General features: G+C 42.8%; 2 protein-coding genes across 4 annotated transcripts in view; one reads left to right on the top strand and one right to left on the bottom strand.

Annotated features, from left to right (window-relative positions):
* Positions 1-15,232, bottom strand: part of LOC115146170 (ATP-dependent RNA helicase TDRD9-like) — a 35,091-nt gene extending 19,859 nt beyond the window's left edge. For both annotated transcript variants that reach the window (XM_029688067.2, XM_029688066.2), the window contains exons 1-14: positions 14,984-15,232; positions 8,592-8,686; positions 8,402-8,469; positions 7,672-7,893; positions 4,940-5,062; positions 2,567-2,647; positions 2,305-2,469; positions 2,113-2,216; positions 1,865-1,987; positions 1,667-1,751; positions 1,525-1,582; positions 1,314-1,418; positions 1,003-1,100; positions 193-324 (exon numbers count right to left, since the gene is read on the bottom strand). In XM_029688067.2, the coding sequence (XP_029543927.1) occupies positions 193-324; positions 1,003-1,100; positions 1,314-1,418; positions 1,525-1,582; positions 1,667-1,751; positions 1,865-1,987; positions 2,113-2,216; positions 2,305-2,469; positions 2,567-2,647; positions 4,940-5,062; positions 7,672-7,893; positions 8,402-8,469; positions 8,592-8,686; positions 14,984-15,108 (1,584 nt within the window). In that variant the 5' untranslated portion in view covers positions 15,109-15,232. The remainder of the gene's footprint in view (positions 1-192; positions 325-1,002; positions 1,101-1,313; positions 1,419-1,524; positions 1,583-1,666; positions 1,752-1,864; positions 1,988-2,112; positions 2,217-2,304; positions 2,470-2,566; positions 2,648-4,939; positions 5,063-7,671; positions 7,894-8,401; positions 8,470-8,591; positions 8,687-14,983) is intronic.
* On the top strand, positions 8,682-14,309 carry LOC115146172 (protein RD3-like). 2 transcript variants are annotated; one of them, XM_029688072.2, is made up of 3 exons: positions 8,682-9,717; positions 10,375-10,703; positions 11,647-14,309. In XM_029688072.2, exons 2-3 carry the CDS (start codon positions 10,396-10,398, stop codon positions 12,008-12,010), a joined length of 672 nt encoding a protein of 223 aa, XP_029543932.1. In that variant the 5' UTR covers positions 8,682-9,717; positions 10,375-10,395; the 3' UTR covers positions 12,011-14,309. The 2 variants fall into 2 exon arrangements, with proteins under 2 accessions (XP_029543932.1, XP_029543933.1); XM_029688073.2 differs by lacking the exon at positions 8,682-9,717 and having other exon boundaries at positions 9,728-10,703.
* Positions 15,233-15,234: the final 2 nt, after the last annotated feature.

Here is a 15,234-nt window from a genome sequence, read left to right on the forward strand (position 1 = left end):
AATGCTAGCTGACGCAGAGGTCCTGACACAGCAGAACCAATGTTAGGAAACCACTGTAACATCACAAACACACAGTGACAGATTTGGGTGTTCAGCAACGTTGTATCTAAGATTCTTATTGGAAACCTCTCCACAAATACAGGAATCCAATGACTTCAATGGTTGTTTGTGATAAGGTCCACAGTGAGGTACCTCTTTGAGCTGGAGTATGGTCCTCTCAATGTCATTGAGTTGGGGGGGTGAGAGAGCAGTGGAGAGGAGGGAGCGGGGGTCCCCCATGTTGAGAAGCTTCACCTTCAGCATGATGTTAGCCAGGGGGGCACGCTGGGAATAGTCAGAATAAAATAGAAGTTTTATACACTGAGCGTACAAAACTTTAGGAACACCTTAATATTGAGTTGCACCCCATTTTGCCCTCAGAATAGCCTCAATTTGTCAGGGCATGGACGCTACAAGGTGTCGAAAGCGTTCCACAGGGATGCTGACCCATGTTGACTCCAATGCTTCCCACAGTTGTGTCAAGTTGGCTGGATGTGCTTTGGGTGTTGGACAATTCTTGATACACACATTGGAAACTGTTGAGCATGAAAAACCCAACAGCATTGTAGTTCTTGACACAAACTACTACCATACCCCATTCAAAGGCACTTATATTTTGTTTTGCCCATTCACCCTCTGAATGGCACATATACACAATCCATGTCTCAAGTGTCTCGTCCCCTTCATCTACACTGATTGAAGTGGATTTAACAAGTGACATTAATAAGGAATCATAACATTCACCTGGTCAGTCATGGAAAAAGCAGGTGTTCCTAATGTTTTGTACACTCAATGTAGGTCTAGTAGAGTAGCATGCCTTGTCTTTCAGTAATCACACACAGTGCATCAATCCATCAACAAATAAATCCATCAACTTTGCAGTTGTTAAACATCATACTGTCGATCATAGTTATGAGCTTGGTTCTTTGCCATCAGGGCTGACCTAATGTTCGACTCTCTTACCACCATCTCAGGAACCACATAGTCTGGGATCTCATTCCTCCAGAACTCCTTGGTCACCAGCCGGTAACAGTAGCCCATAGACACTCGCCCAGCCCTGCCTAAGAGGGACAGAGGAGACGTGAGTCACAAATCCTCAGTGGCCATTCTAATTCTCCCCCTGGGTGCACATTTTGGTTTTGCCCTAGCACTACACAGCTGATTCAAATAACCAATTCCTCATCAAGCTTTGATTATTTGAACCAGCTGTGTAGTGCTACGGCAAAAACAAAATGTGCACCCAGGGGGGCCCCAGAAACCCTGCTGTACTGTACCTCTACGCTGGTTGCAGTTGGTCTTGGAGGCCCAGGTGAGGCGGAGGGACTGGTAATGGGTCTCTTTGTCACAGACCATGTGTCGTGCCAGACAGAAATCAATCACTGTCAACAGGAATACGTCACAAACTCAGACATGTGGAGTGAATACTGTACGGCAGTACATATAGCAAGGAAGGTCTATAAACATTGTGAAAATGAAAACACACACCATATTTGACATCTGGGACCGTAACAGAGCTCTCTGCAATGTTGGTGGAGAGGATGATCTGTTGAGACAGAGACAAAACATCAAAAACCCTTTGCATTATAGAAGTCCTATTCAGTAGACTGGGTTGTGGTGTGATAGTTACCTTCCTGTATCCTGGGACAGGCACCAGAAACACCCCATTCTGCTCCTCCAGTGTGACAGAGGAGTGGAGTGGGTACACCTGCAGTCTGAAACATACACCATAACAGCCCCATCAAGTTTCTACTATGCACCGGACACTACCAGTCACCCTCCAGAGACGCCACCACTGAAAGTGCACATGTACACACACAGCACCCACCTCTTGCGCACCAGCTTGGACAAAGCCTCCTGCATGTAGTGGATCTCACCCAGACCAGGGAGGAACACCAGCACACTGCCCCGGTCTGGCAGAGACAGGCCGCCCTCCCTCGCAGTCCTACTGCTGAAATACACAAACACACCAGGACAACTATAAGACATCTAAGTCAATCATCTAAGTAATTAACAAATAGTATGGTTTATTTATCAAGCGAGCTAAGATGAAGAGTAAAGCTGTTGACCCCTCACCTCTGATCTTTGGCCTCTAGCTCGTCAAAGCTCTGGATAAGGCTGACAGCCACGTTGTACATCTCCACAGTGATGTAAGGGTCATCTGGACGGCGGGTATCCACCTGATAATTAATAGACACAGTGTTAGGTTAGTCTAAACCATGAGTACCAGCTACATCCACAGACTAGGCTTGGCGCTCCCCCTCTCACCCTGTAGGGAATCAGGCTGCTGAGGTCCTCCAGGTAGAACTCCTCGATGGCGTAGGGAGCCCCCTCCACCTCAAACACATAGGCTGGGTTCATCTGGCTGCGGATGGGGGTGCCAAAGTACTCCGCAAACTCCCTGCAGTTGATGGTGGCTGACATGAGGATGACCTGCATAAAGGGGGAAGGGAGGCGGTGTGTGTCTGTTCAGTCAGTACGGTTTAGGATCACATGGTGGTGAATGCTGAGATGAGAAGCGTGGGCTCACCTTGATGTAACGAGAGTTGGAATGGAGGAGCTTCCTCACAACCAATAGAAGGAAGTCCAGCTCCTCTGTCCGCTCATGGACCTGAAACATACAGAACCACCCTGCTTACTGACTGGCTCATCCTTGCCATGGTAAAAATATGTTACTGGCTACTAAGAGACACAATGAACGCCAGATAGGACATCATCATTACCAGTCAAGTCATATCTGTAGACTACTTTGAAATAGTGTCTAGAATTGTTGTTACTTTCGGTACTTCTGTCAAATGTGTCTCACAAACTCTTGTCTATCAGCGCAGCCGATCCCCCTTTAGCAGAGGTGTGCACCATACCTGCTCCACTTACTCATTACTAGTAGCCTGCACTGGGAGTCGGGGTTTTGCCTCATGTTAGCTCCCCACTCATGCTGCACAGAACACTTTACAATGCAGTAAGATACCGGTAGCTCCTCTTCTCTTTATACAGTGCCCTCAGATAGTATTCACACCCCTTGACTTTTTCCACATTTTGTTGTGTTACAGCCTGAATTTTAAATGGATTACATTTAGATTGTTTGCCACTGGCCTTCACACAATATCCCATAATATCTAAGTGGAATTATGTTTTTTTTTTACAATTTTACATATTAATAAAAGATGAAAAGCTGAAATGTGTTGAGTCAATACGTATTCAACCCCTTTGTTATGGCAAAGCCTAAATAAATGAAGGAGTAAAAATATGCTTAACAAGTCACATAAGTTGCATGGACTCTTGTGTGCAATAATAGTGTTTAACATGATTTTTAAATTACTACCCAACACATAACAGATAATTGTAAGGTCCCTCAGTCGAGGAGTGAATTTCAAGCACGGATTCAACCACAAAGACCAGGGAGCTTTTCCAATACCTCGCAAAGAAGGGCACCTATTGGTAGATGGGTAAAAACAAAACAGCAGACATTGAATATCCCTTTGAGCATGATGAAGTTATTAGTTACACTTTGAATGGCGTATCAATACACCCAGTCTCTACAAAGATACAGGTGCTATTCCTAACTCCGTTGCACAGCGAGGAAGGAAACCGATCAGGGTTTCACCATCAGGACAATGGTGACTTTAAAAGAATTAGAGTCGAAAGGCTGTGATAGGAGAAAACTGAGGATGGATCAACAACATTGTACTTACTTCACAATACTAACCTAAATGACAGAGTGAAAAAAAGGAAGCCAGTACAGAATAAAAATATTGCAAAACCTGTATCCGGTTTACAATAAGGCACTGAAGTAATACTGCAAAACATTTGGAAAATACAACTTTTTGTCCTGAATACAAAGCGTTATGTTTGGGGCAAATCCAACACAACACATTACTCTTCCTTTTTTTCAAGCATGACGGTGGCTGCATCATGTTATGGGTATGCTTGTCATCGTCAAGGGAGTTTTGTGGGGGGATAAAAGGAAATGGAATAGAGCTAAGCACAGGCAAATCCCAGAGGAAAACTTGGTTCAGCCTGCTTTCCAACAGACACTGGGAAACAAATTCATATTTCAGCAGGACAATTGGCTAAAACAAGGCCAAATATATATTGCTTACCAAGTTGTTTACCAAGACAACATTGAATGTTCCTAAGTGGCCTAGTTACAGTTTTTACTTAAATTGTCTTAAAAATCTATGGTAAGACTTTCATTGCTAGCTTACAGCTGAAGCTAACATCAATTCATTACCCTTGTACTTTGTTTATAATATGCAAACCATAAAGCTACATATGCTGATTTCAAAGCTGATTGCCACCAAAAACGTTATTAATTCACTTAAATTGATCTCTCCGTCACATCTCTCCATCAGCCAAAGATGTTCTACTGCCTAAGCGTGTGTGAATAGGGCTCTGACGGTTCTTGTTGTTGATCAGTACAATAAAATGAGTCCCAAATGGAAGTGAAACAAATTGTCATCTGCACCCCCATGAAATCAGCCAAAACTAGCTCAAAAACTCAATGCATGCACACAGTCCTATTGAATATGCATTCACCTGTATTGTGAATAGGCCTAGGATACATCTTGATTTACCATTGAAATAACTGATTACCATTAAGTTGTTAAGTAGTTAGATTGGTAAAAACAAAGTCAAATTGATTGTATGATTGTTTAATTAATGCATATACATGGTCATCTCTGAAAAATGTCAATTGTTTTAGATGAAATTGAACTCAAAAGATGCCCAATAATTGAACAGAGCAGTAGATTAGTGTATCTGTCTGGATCGAGTGCCATTTTGTGACTTTGGCTAATATACCTTTTTTTTTGTTTTTTTGTTACCGTTTTAGTATTGTGATACTAAACCTGGTATCAAAGTCAAAATGACTACTTTGAAATGATGACCAGTCAGTGTCAGTTACCTCATCTATGAAGATGTGGGAGTACTCAGTCAGGCTCTTTGCTCCGACCAGTTTCTGCAGCAGCACCCCAGTGGTCATGTAGATGAGTCTTGTGTGTTCAGTGACCATCTTCTCCAGGCCCACCTGAAACAAACAGAGAAACACATCACACACAAGCACATAAACACACAAATACACAAATACACAGACCATTAAAGCCTAAAGGCAGACGTGAGGATTCAAAATCTACTGTAGCTATAGGTATTTATCTATCCATCCAGCTATGTGGTGTCAAACATTCTGTTGAACAACTCACCTTCACAACAAATTCAGCACACAACATGACTCTCAGAGATCAGACAAATTGCCCATCCTAACATTTCTTCTCCCTGAGGAGTGCTCTCATGTCCTGCTACTCAAATCCAAGTACAAACTCAGGCAAGACTTTCACAAAACTCTCAGTAAGAAACGAAAGACTGAGATAGAAAGCACTGTAAACATCCATCACACTACCCTTAGGACAGTCAGACAAAGCCGATGCTCAGAGGAATGTACAAAAACAGACTTCCCTCATGGCAGGAGTGTCATGGGAAGGTCACTGTGAAAGTGGATAATGCTCTGTTACTCTCCATACATCCTCAAGGCCCGGATTCAAGCACTTAGGTGTTCATCAGGTCAGCCCATCACTGTCTCACTCACTGTCTGCCTAACAGTGACATCACCGCTTCTGCAAACCGCAGCAGAGCAGACAGAGGAGGAGCAGGGAGTTATAACTAGACTATGTCTCCTGTTTCAGAGCTGGAAACAGAGCAACTTGACAGCCTGGAAACAGTCCGGCATGGAAGTGTCCACCCCACTCCTCCCTCTGCAAGAGAAACTTCAAATGGGCTTTTTGTACAGAGCTTCATCAAGGGGTAATAATATCGCTGGAGATGCAAGACTCAGTACACTGCCCCTTGTTATGAAACATGAACACGCAATTCTGGTTTCTTGCAGCTTTTTCTCCATCTTCTTTCCACGAAGGGATGTGTACGCAAATCAGACTTTGTAACATACTACGCATGGTCATGTGTTTTTTGGGATAGATATATATAATATATAGACTGCTCAAAAAAATAAAGGGAACACTAAAATAACACATCCTAGATCTGAATGAATGAAATATTCTTATTAAATACTTTTTTCTTTACATAGTTGAATGTGCTGACAACAAAATCACACAAAAATTATCAATGGAAATCAAATTATCAACCCACGGAGGTCTGGATTTGGAGTCACACTCAAAATTAAAGTGGAAAACCACACTACAGGCTGATCCAACTTTGATGTAATGTCCTTAAAACAAGTCAAAAATTAGGCTCAGTAGTGTGTGTGGCCTCCACGTGCCTGTATGACCTCCCTACAACGCCTGGGCATGCTCCTGATGAGGTGGCGGATGGTCTCCTGAGGGATCTCCTCCCAGACCTGGACTAAAGCATCCGCCAACTCCTGGACAGTCTGTGGTGCAACACACAGTTGGTGGATGTTGGTGGATGGAGCGAGACATGATGTCCCAGATGTGCTCAATTGGATTCAGGTCTGGGGAACGGGCGGGCCAGTCCATAGCATCAATGCCTTCCTCTTGCAGGAACTGCTGACACACTCCAGCCACATGAGGTCTAGCATTGTCTTACATTAGGAGAAACCCAGGGCCAACCGCACCTGCATATAGTCTCACAAGGGGTCTGAGGATCTCATCTCGGTACCTAATGGCAGTCAGGCTACCTCTGGCGAGCACATGGAGGGCTGTGCGGCCCCCCAAAGAAATGCCACCCCACACCATGACTGACCCACCGCCAAACCGGTCATGCTGGAGGATGTTGCAGGCAGCAGAACGTTCTCCACGGTGTCTCCAGACTCTGTCACGTCTGTCACATGTGCTCAGTGTGAACTTGCTTTCATCTGTGAAGAGCACAGGGCGCCAGTGGTGGATTTGCCAATCTTGGTGTTCTCTGACAAATGCCAAACGTCCTGCACGGTGTTGGGCTGTAAGCACAACCCCCACCAGTGGACGTGGGGCCCTCATGGAGTCTGTTTCTGACCGTTTGAGCAGACACATGCACATATGTGGCCTGCTGGAGGTCATTTTGCAGAGCTCTGGCAGTGCTCCTCCTGCTCCTCCTTGCACAAAGGCGGAGGTAGCGGTCCTGCTGCTGGGTTGTTGCCCTCCTCCACATCTCCTGATGTACTGGCCTGTCTTCTGGTAGCACCTCCATGCTCTGGACACTACGCTGACAGACACAGCAAACCTTCTTGCCACAGCTCGCATTGATGTGCCATCCTGGATGAGCTGCACTACCTGAGCCACTTGTGTGGGTTGTAGACTCCGTCTCATGCTACCACTAGAGTGAAAGCACCGCCAACATTCAAAAGTGACCAAAACATCAGCCAGGAAGCATAGGAACTGAGAAGTGGTCTGTGGTCCCCACCTGCAGAACCACTCCTTTATTGGGGGTGTCTTGCTAATTGCCTATAATTTCCACCTGTTGTCTATTCCATTTGCACAACAGCATGTGAAATGTATTGTCAATCAGTGTTGCTTCCTAAGTGGACAGTTTGATTTCACAGAAGTGTGATTGACTTGGAGTTACATTGTGTTGTTTAAGTGTTCCCTTTATTTTTTTGAGCAGTGTATATAGATATATATATATATATATATATATATATATATATATAAAAATGGTATCATCAACAAGGTGTCTTGAGTCACTAACCTGGTATCCCACCAGACTACCCAGGGTGCACTTGCGCTCTCTGGCAACCCATCGGGCAATGCTGCTGGCGCCTATTTTGCGAGGCTGGGTGACCACGAGGTTACAAGGGGCATTCTTCTCGCTGTAGTAGTCCAGGATGAACTGGGGCAGCAGGGTAGTCTTCCCACTACCTGTGGCTCCACGGATGATCACCACTGAGTTGTTTTCAATCAGAGAGATGATCTGGAAATACACAAACACAGAACTGCACATCAAACTCAGTAGAAGGAATGAAGGAACATATTGCAGCCATTTAAAGATGAACACAATATATGATTCAACAATCTAAATTATAGTATATAATAAATTATTCTAATCCGTTTTTTATATTCACAAAGTCACAATAACATTAAAACATTCAGATTTTGCTCTTGTAGGACAATACACGTGAATCTGAGTATGAAATGAAAGTGAAAAACACATCTCTTCACCAATGGCCAACTAATGGCCCTACTTGTGTGCATGTGAAGACATTCAGTGGGCAATTGCCCCTCTTGTTGCACTCATGGCTCCATCAGATAGAATCAGAGCTCATCTGAAGCACACTGTAAAACCTTGAGTGGTGTTATGACCTGAGGAACTGTTGCTGATGACCAAGTCTATGACCTGAAAAAGTCCTGACATGGCAGGAGGAACAAAAGCATGCGTGTGTCAGTTTGAATGCGTGCGTGAGGCTACTAAACTATTTTACCTCCTGTCTATTCTTTGTGATGGGCAAGCTGGGGTACTCATAAGTGGTCAATGGAGGTGGAGGTGAACCTAGAGTTGGAGAGATGAGGTAACACAGAAAGGTTTGCTCAATGCCTTTCTTCATCGTTGAGGAACAAAAGGCATCCAATTGGAAGCCAAATGAATTGTATAAATATAAATGTGTAACTCACTCGCCAAAAAGTCAGGCTTTCCTGTCTTGTTCCTCAGTCCTCCATCTGAGTCATCCCTCTTTGGACTGCCCTGCTGTTGGGAAGCTTTTGCAGGGCTATAAAGAAACATGTGTGTCAAATCAAAAGTCTGACATTTCAGTGTAAACACACACACAAGCAATTAAGCATCAAAGGGAAAAAAGGTAGGTCAAACAAAGCGCCCCCCCCCCATAGGTCTACTATTAAACAGCAACAGGCTCTTCATGTTCAAATACACAAACCAAAGCCATCTCCAGGGCAACAGACGTGTGAAGAATCCAGTCTGAAAATGGCTTGGGAAAAACGTGCGTGTTTTGTCTCAGCAAGCACACTAGTAGTGAGTGGTGATAATGTGGCTTTGTCACTGTGAATAAGTAACGTTATGTGAGTAATGCTAATGAGCCTTCGTCAAGTCAAATAGTTCTCCCCCTTGCTCTTTTTGAACTACTTTCGCACATCACCCTCCCTCTCCATCCTCTGCACTGAAATCCCCCTTTGACTACTTGCTCGGTTTCTAACATTCCTCTGTCTCTTACTCGCCCTCCCCTTCATCTCTCCCACTCCTCTCATTCCGTGGCTGGGCCAGTCAGGCCTGGGGCAATGTGGCAGAGAGAGCAGTCCCAGTCATCTCAGCTTCTCTCTGGGCAAGATGAAGACTATCTACACAACAGGCAGACACACTGTCAGAGCTGGGAGCAGCTCACACACACATTTATATGCACACGCGTTGACTGACTTACACACACACTTCAGCATCTAACCACAAAGCAGCTGACCTTACAACAAAGCAGCACAAAGGAGAGTGAGGTGAAAGGAGAGGAGACAGCACTGAGTCAGAGGAGAACAGTGAGTAACTCTGCTGGAACAGTCCAGAGGACAGGAGAACAGGAACAAGTGAAGAGGACAATTACGCAGTATAGAGAGGAGAGAAAGAGGACCATTTGATTGCTTACAGACGGATAGCAGAGTCCAGCCAGAACCAGAGAATGGAGACCTCACGGACAGACCCATGGAGACAGAGTCCTGGAGATGGTACTCTGTGAGACGCCTGCCTTGATCTCTCTATATCACTCTGTCTACATCTGGCTCATCATTGCAGCATTCAACAGTAAGTACCAACCATGCAATGGCTTTTTCTCTCTTTTCTTTTCTCACTACATAGGCTATTTGCAATGATCAGAAAGTTCCAACAATAAAAAAAAGCACTCATCTAGACAATAGGCACGAATCAGGAATCTCAATTGCATTATTTGAAGAAATTAGCTAGGAGAGGCAGGTTTAATAACAAAAACAAACTATTTTTCTTGTGCTTTAAGACATTGCTGCCAAGTATACAGCACTGCATGCTCTGTTCACGTAGCATGACCTGTGACCCCAGGCTGTCAAATCTGTGTGTAGCTCAGCTGTGAGGTACAGAGAGAACAATCAGTCTGAGGAGATTACTACACACCCACACCTGGGCATCCTCACCTGAGTGAGAATGCCACTGAAGGCAAATCAAGCACTGATGATGACAGAGTGTCAGGGACCAGGGATCAGCTTGTGTGGAGGTGATCCATTTCTCACTTTCAAAAAAGTTGAGTCTTCAACGAGTGCAGATCAGTCAATAGTACAATTGCAATCCTTTGAATTGTTCTGTTAAAACAGATTTTGGGAGAACGGGGGTATTCCTTGACACTCGTGGCAGCAGTGTACAATACTCGTGGCAGCAATGTCAATACTTTTGCTTCAGATGTAAAAACACTTTTTTCTCTTCTCATTGCAGTAGCCACAGCACTCCTCCGCCATGCCCCTGTTCAGCTGGATGAAATGGTTGCGTGCTGAACGAGAAAAGGCGCAGGATGAAGGGGCGTCCACAGGGTTATCACCCAGCTGCACACTGATCAGGGAGCTGCTCTGGCACGTGGAGGAGAGGGAGTGCATGGTGCGGGAGGTGGAGCAGGAACACAAGCTGACCCACAACACCACAGGATACCCCCACTGGCTCCACAGCTACCCCAGTTTACGCACGCTAATCCCCGCATCGGAGCGCCGCCAGCTGGAGCACTTGTGTGCCCAGATCCACCCTATGCACACCGCTACAGTGCTCTCCAGGTACATCGTACACCACTCTTCATTCAGTACCCTTTTCACATTAGCAAAATGTGTCCAAAATAGCCACTGCCCCCACACCAGGATGACAAAAGGCAAAAGAGACAAGAGTCTCAAAGAGAGGGGGGTAGAGCAAAGCTGCCAGGGAAGCCACTTTGTGTTATTGTCACAGAAGTAGGTTACATGGGGTGTGATCATGCAAAGGTGAAGGGGGACCCTATGGGGCTGAGCACAGCAAAAACAACCCACAGGGAAAGAGCTTTCCATTAGCAGTATCATATCCCTATTAAAATAAAAACACAAACCCCAACATTTGAATTTGGTATTTCTGAGGGGCTAACAGAGGAATCATAATTTAAATAACCTTTAAACCCACCATGGGTCTAGTAAAAATGAATGTAAATTATATTGAACAAAAATGTTAAATGCAACATGCAACAATTTCAAAGATTTTACTGAGGTACAGTTCATATAAGGAAATCAGTCAATTGAAATATATTAATTAGGCCCTACTCTATGGATTTCACAGATAACTTGGTTTTTAAAGGTAGGGGGCGTGGATCAGAAAACCAGTCAGTATCTGTTGTGACCACCATTCGCCTCATGCAGCGCGACACGTCTCCTTCACATAGAGTTGATCAGGCTGATGATTGTGGCCTGTGGAATGTAAACAAGATCGCCCGATTATTCCGGGAATATTTTTGGTGTGACTCTTTTACTGCATTTATTTTGTCTTCTTTGCAAAATGTCCTCCTGAGATTGGAACAGGCGCATAAACACAACCTCAGCCTTATCACCTCACACAATACATGATACTTTGATGAAATAATTTCAGCATCATTTGGTCAGCTAGACCTAATGGATAATTGAAAGCCCAAACAGTTTCATTATTATGGATAATGCAGTTTGGGTTAAATAGTTTATTAACCCACTATCTCATTCTCAGGTTCCGTGACGTGCTGGCCAGCAACAAGATCCTGCCCTGGGAGCTTGTGTACGTCTTCAAGCAGGTGCTGAGAGACTTCCTCAATAAAGAGGAAGGGGAAGAAGAGGAGGATCACATGCCGGAGCCAGAACTGCTTGGGCCAATGGAGGCCTGGAACAACAGATACCAAATGAAGCAGGGATTTGTCACACCTACTGTGCCCAACTGTGGTGAGCCCCAGAGAGAAGAGATCCCAACCATCTCTGGCTATGTGGACCGTACCATGAGAGGCTCTTATCCTTTCACTGCCCATAGGGTCTGGGACCTTCCCTACTACTACCCAGTGCCACACAACTCCACAGAAGCCTACAGCACCCCACTGTGAGAGCGGGTGGGGTGGTAAAGTAGTACCCAACTCATGACCTTACTAGCTTCTATCCTTGTTAGGTCATGACTGAAAGAGTTGTCATCTTAAAAAAACATGTTACAGATTCATTTTAATTAATGGGACTGCAACAAAATCTTGCCCTGGACCAGCACTTGCATGGGGGCAGATTCATACATACAACAATAGATACTGCTAGCTAACTGGACTAGGGGTGCATCTCAATAGACTACTCGGTTACTCTAGCTACTTACTGTAACTTAGAAAGCTACTTAATTGCACTGGTTTAATAAATCAACCCGTGCCTAGGAATTTTGGCACCTGGCTAGTTAGCTACTTTACTGTGTTAGTATTACTGTAGTAGCTAAATAATGCTCATATTTACTGAAAAGTATGTAGCTAGCTATGTACCTAACTAAAGCAACGTTCCTTTCATATATTAGCTAGCCAGCCAACAAATGTGGACATGTGTGAAAGTTTCTAGGTTCCATCCAATTGGCAAAAGATTCCCACCAGATTTTTCTACCAAATTGTATTGTTTTTTTATTTGTATTATTATTATATATTTTTTTATAAACAACAAATCAATACATAAAGCACATGAAGGAACACAAGCATACATAGATTACAAACCATAGACAATCGATCTAGGGGGTACAATATCACATTACAATTACACTTAAGGGACATGCATATACTTACAATTCTAACAATTCTAACAGCTTTTTTGTTAGTAGAGCATTTAACCGTCTTAAAATACAGTTCAATTTCTTTTTTGTAGGGTACGAAAATGTGGTTTTCTGTTTGTAAATTTACATTTGTGTATATGAAATTTGGCCAAAAGAATAATGCAATTAATTACATAAAAATGTTTCCGCTTATTTCTATTGTATGTAAAGAATCCAAACAGTACATCTCTCCACAATAGTGTCAAATCTTCATAAATGTGTTCAATTATAAACCTACTGATGTCTTGCCACAGTTTTCTTACATGCATACAATGCCAAAAAAGATGCAAAACTGTTTCTGGGTGGTCATTACAAAAGGAGCAATTTGAGTTGATGTTTTCCTTAAACTTCTTCATATAGTGGTTGGCAGGATAATATTTATGAATAATTTTAGAGGAAACTTCCTTAATTTTGTTAACAAGTAGGTATGTGTGTGGCAACATCCAAACTTTTTTCCAACAGATATTATCAATAAATCCATTCCAATAAGGCATGACATAAGGTATAGATACAACATCCTGCTGAAACAAGGATCGTATCACTCTGTTGTTGAATGGACCAAAAGAGAAACAAATCTTTCCTACTGATGAGTCAACAGGGTCAATAGAAGGTAGGCTCTGAGGGTCAGGTCTTAACATGCCCACACCTGAGGGAATGGCATCTAAAACAATTGCAAAATCTTTAGGTGTTACAGGGACATTGTAAAGTGATAAGAATTCTTTATAACTGAGTAAAAGACCCTCTGCATTTACCAGTTGGCTCACCAATAGGATATTATTTCAGAACCAATATTCTAAAAACAGAGAGGTATTTTTATACAATATATCCCGATTATTCCATATATAATATCTGTGTGGAGAAAATTTGTGTTTATAAATTAAGGACCATGACAAGAAAACCTGCAGATGAAAAGCAGAACGTTTCACTGGAACTTTGTCAATATTATAATTGCAAAACAACATGAGGTTAAGGCCACCAAAAGTAGAGAAGACATGATGAGGAATACAATTCCAGATAGAAGTGGGTCTTCTTAGGAATTGTTTTATCCAATTGATCTTAAAAGTATTATTTAAAGTAGTAAAGTCCAGAAAATTCAGTCCACCATTCTCATAAGTGTTCATTACAACAGTTTTCCTAATGTAATAGGTACGGTTTCTCCAAAGAAAGTTGAAAAGCATCTGGTCTATCTCCTTGCTTATTTTACTGTCAAGATATAAAGATAGAGCACCATATGTTAGTCTAGAGATACCTTCAGCCTTGGTTATTAGGATTCTACCTTTTAAAGATAAGTCCCTCTGTAGCCATTGATTTAGTTTATTCTGTTTTTTTAAATAAGATGGTTAAAATTTAGTATGCCTCTAGACTTCTGATCCTTTGTAATGGTTATGCCTAAATATGTAAGTTCTTCTTTTACTGGAATACCATAATATGAAGGTGTCACACAATCTTTGACAGCTATGAGTTGTAAATTGTATTGTTGCCGCCAAAAGCCTGTGTGTAATGACGTAGTGCACATACAAATACATTGTGTGGTTCAATTCCCAAGTACCGAATAAAAAATACAAGTGAAATGTGTTTGCATCGCATTGAACTCTACTGATGGTTCTCAAACAAATCTGGGTAATGTAGCTTGTGTGCCCACTCTGGTATTAACACGTGTGCTCTATACAACAGCAGTAGATAACGCTCCGAAGAGCGCATGTATAGCCTACATTTATGAGATTATGGACAAGCGCGGCAGCCAATCATCAATGATCATGTCACCTGAACAAGACCCTCGATATTTAATAAAATGTGCATTAAACTCATCACCCTGTAAAATTAAATGTATTTAATATGTAGCATGAAACTGCATGCTTTTCCCGATACATCTAGTGAGAGGACCACGCGTCATCACGTGACTCCACATTTACTTCGATATGGTTATTCTATAAATATTTACTAAAAGAAAATGTTTCCATCTACATTTCTATCATAATTCAAGTTACAGACAAAAATATCCCACATTGTGTAGCAGATTTGAAGTTTCCGGAAAATGTTTGTTTCCATCTGGCCTGTCAATGCATTTTTTTCATCTGACCTACTTTAATAGCATATAAATGGTTGGAGGGAAACCTGGTTACTACAGGCAGACTTTACGGTCTATGGTGCAAGAGAACATGTGTAAGCTAGCTAACGTTAGCTAGCAATTCCATCTACATTTTGCTAGCTAACGTTAGCTAGCTAGCTAGCCAACTGAACTCACCTCTGTATTGATGACTCCTCTAACTTTACTTCTTTTGGAACTTCATCCGTGATTAGAATGTTAGCAAAATGGGTTCCTAATGTAAACCATTCTGTTATCTGTTCTGCAGTTATTGCTTTCTTCATGTTTCATATGTTGTTCACTCCAGAAACCGCTGATACGTTTTCAAGGGTGGATGTTGCTGTAGAATTCTAAATTAGTTAGTCATCGGTTCAAAGACACGTGACAGTAGTACACCTGCTGACTCTATG

This window comes from Oncorhynchus nerka, linkage group LG18 (genome assembly GCF_034236695.1).
Source record: "Oncorhynchus nerka isolate Pitt River linkage group LG18, Oner_Uvic_2.0, whole genome shotgun sequence".
NCBI classification, from domain to species: domain Eukaryota; kingdom Metazoa; phylum Chordata; class Actinopteri; order Salmoniformes; family Salmonidae; genus Oncorhynchus; species Oncorhynchus nerka.

Excerpts from the sequence above, each read along its gene's own strand:
- LOC115146172 (XM_029688072.2), top strand. The coding sequence starts at position 10,396 with ATGCCCCTGTTCAGCTGGATGAAATGGTTGCGTGCTGAACGAGAAAAG. Across the intron at positions 10,704-11,646 it reads ACCGCTACAGTGCTCTCCAG|GTTCCGTGACGTGCTGGCCA; the intron begins GTACATCGTACA and ends TCTCATTCTCAG.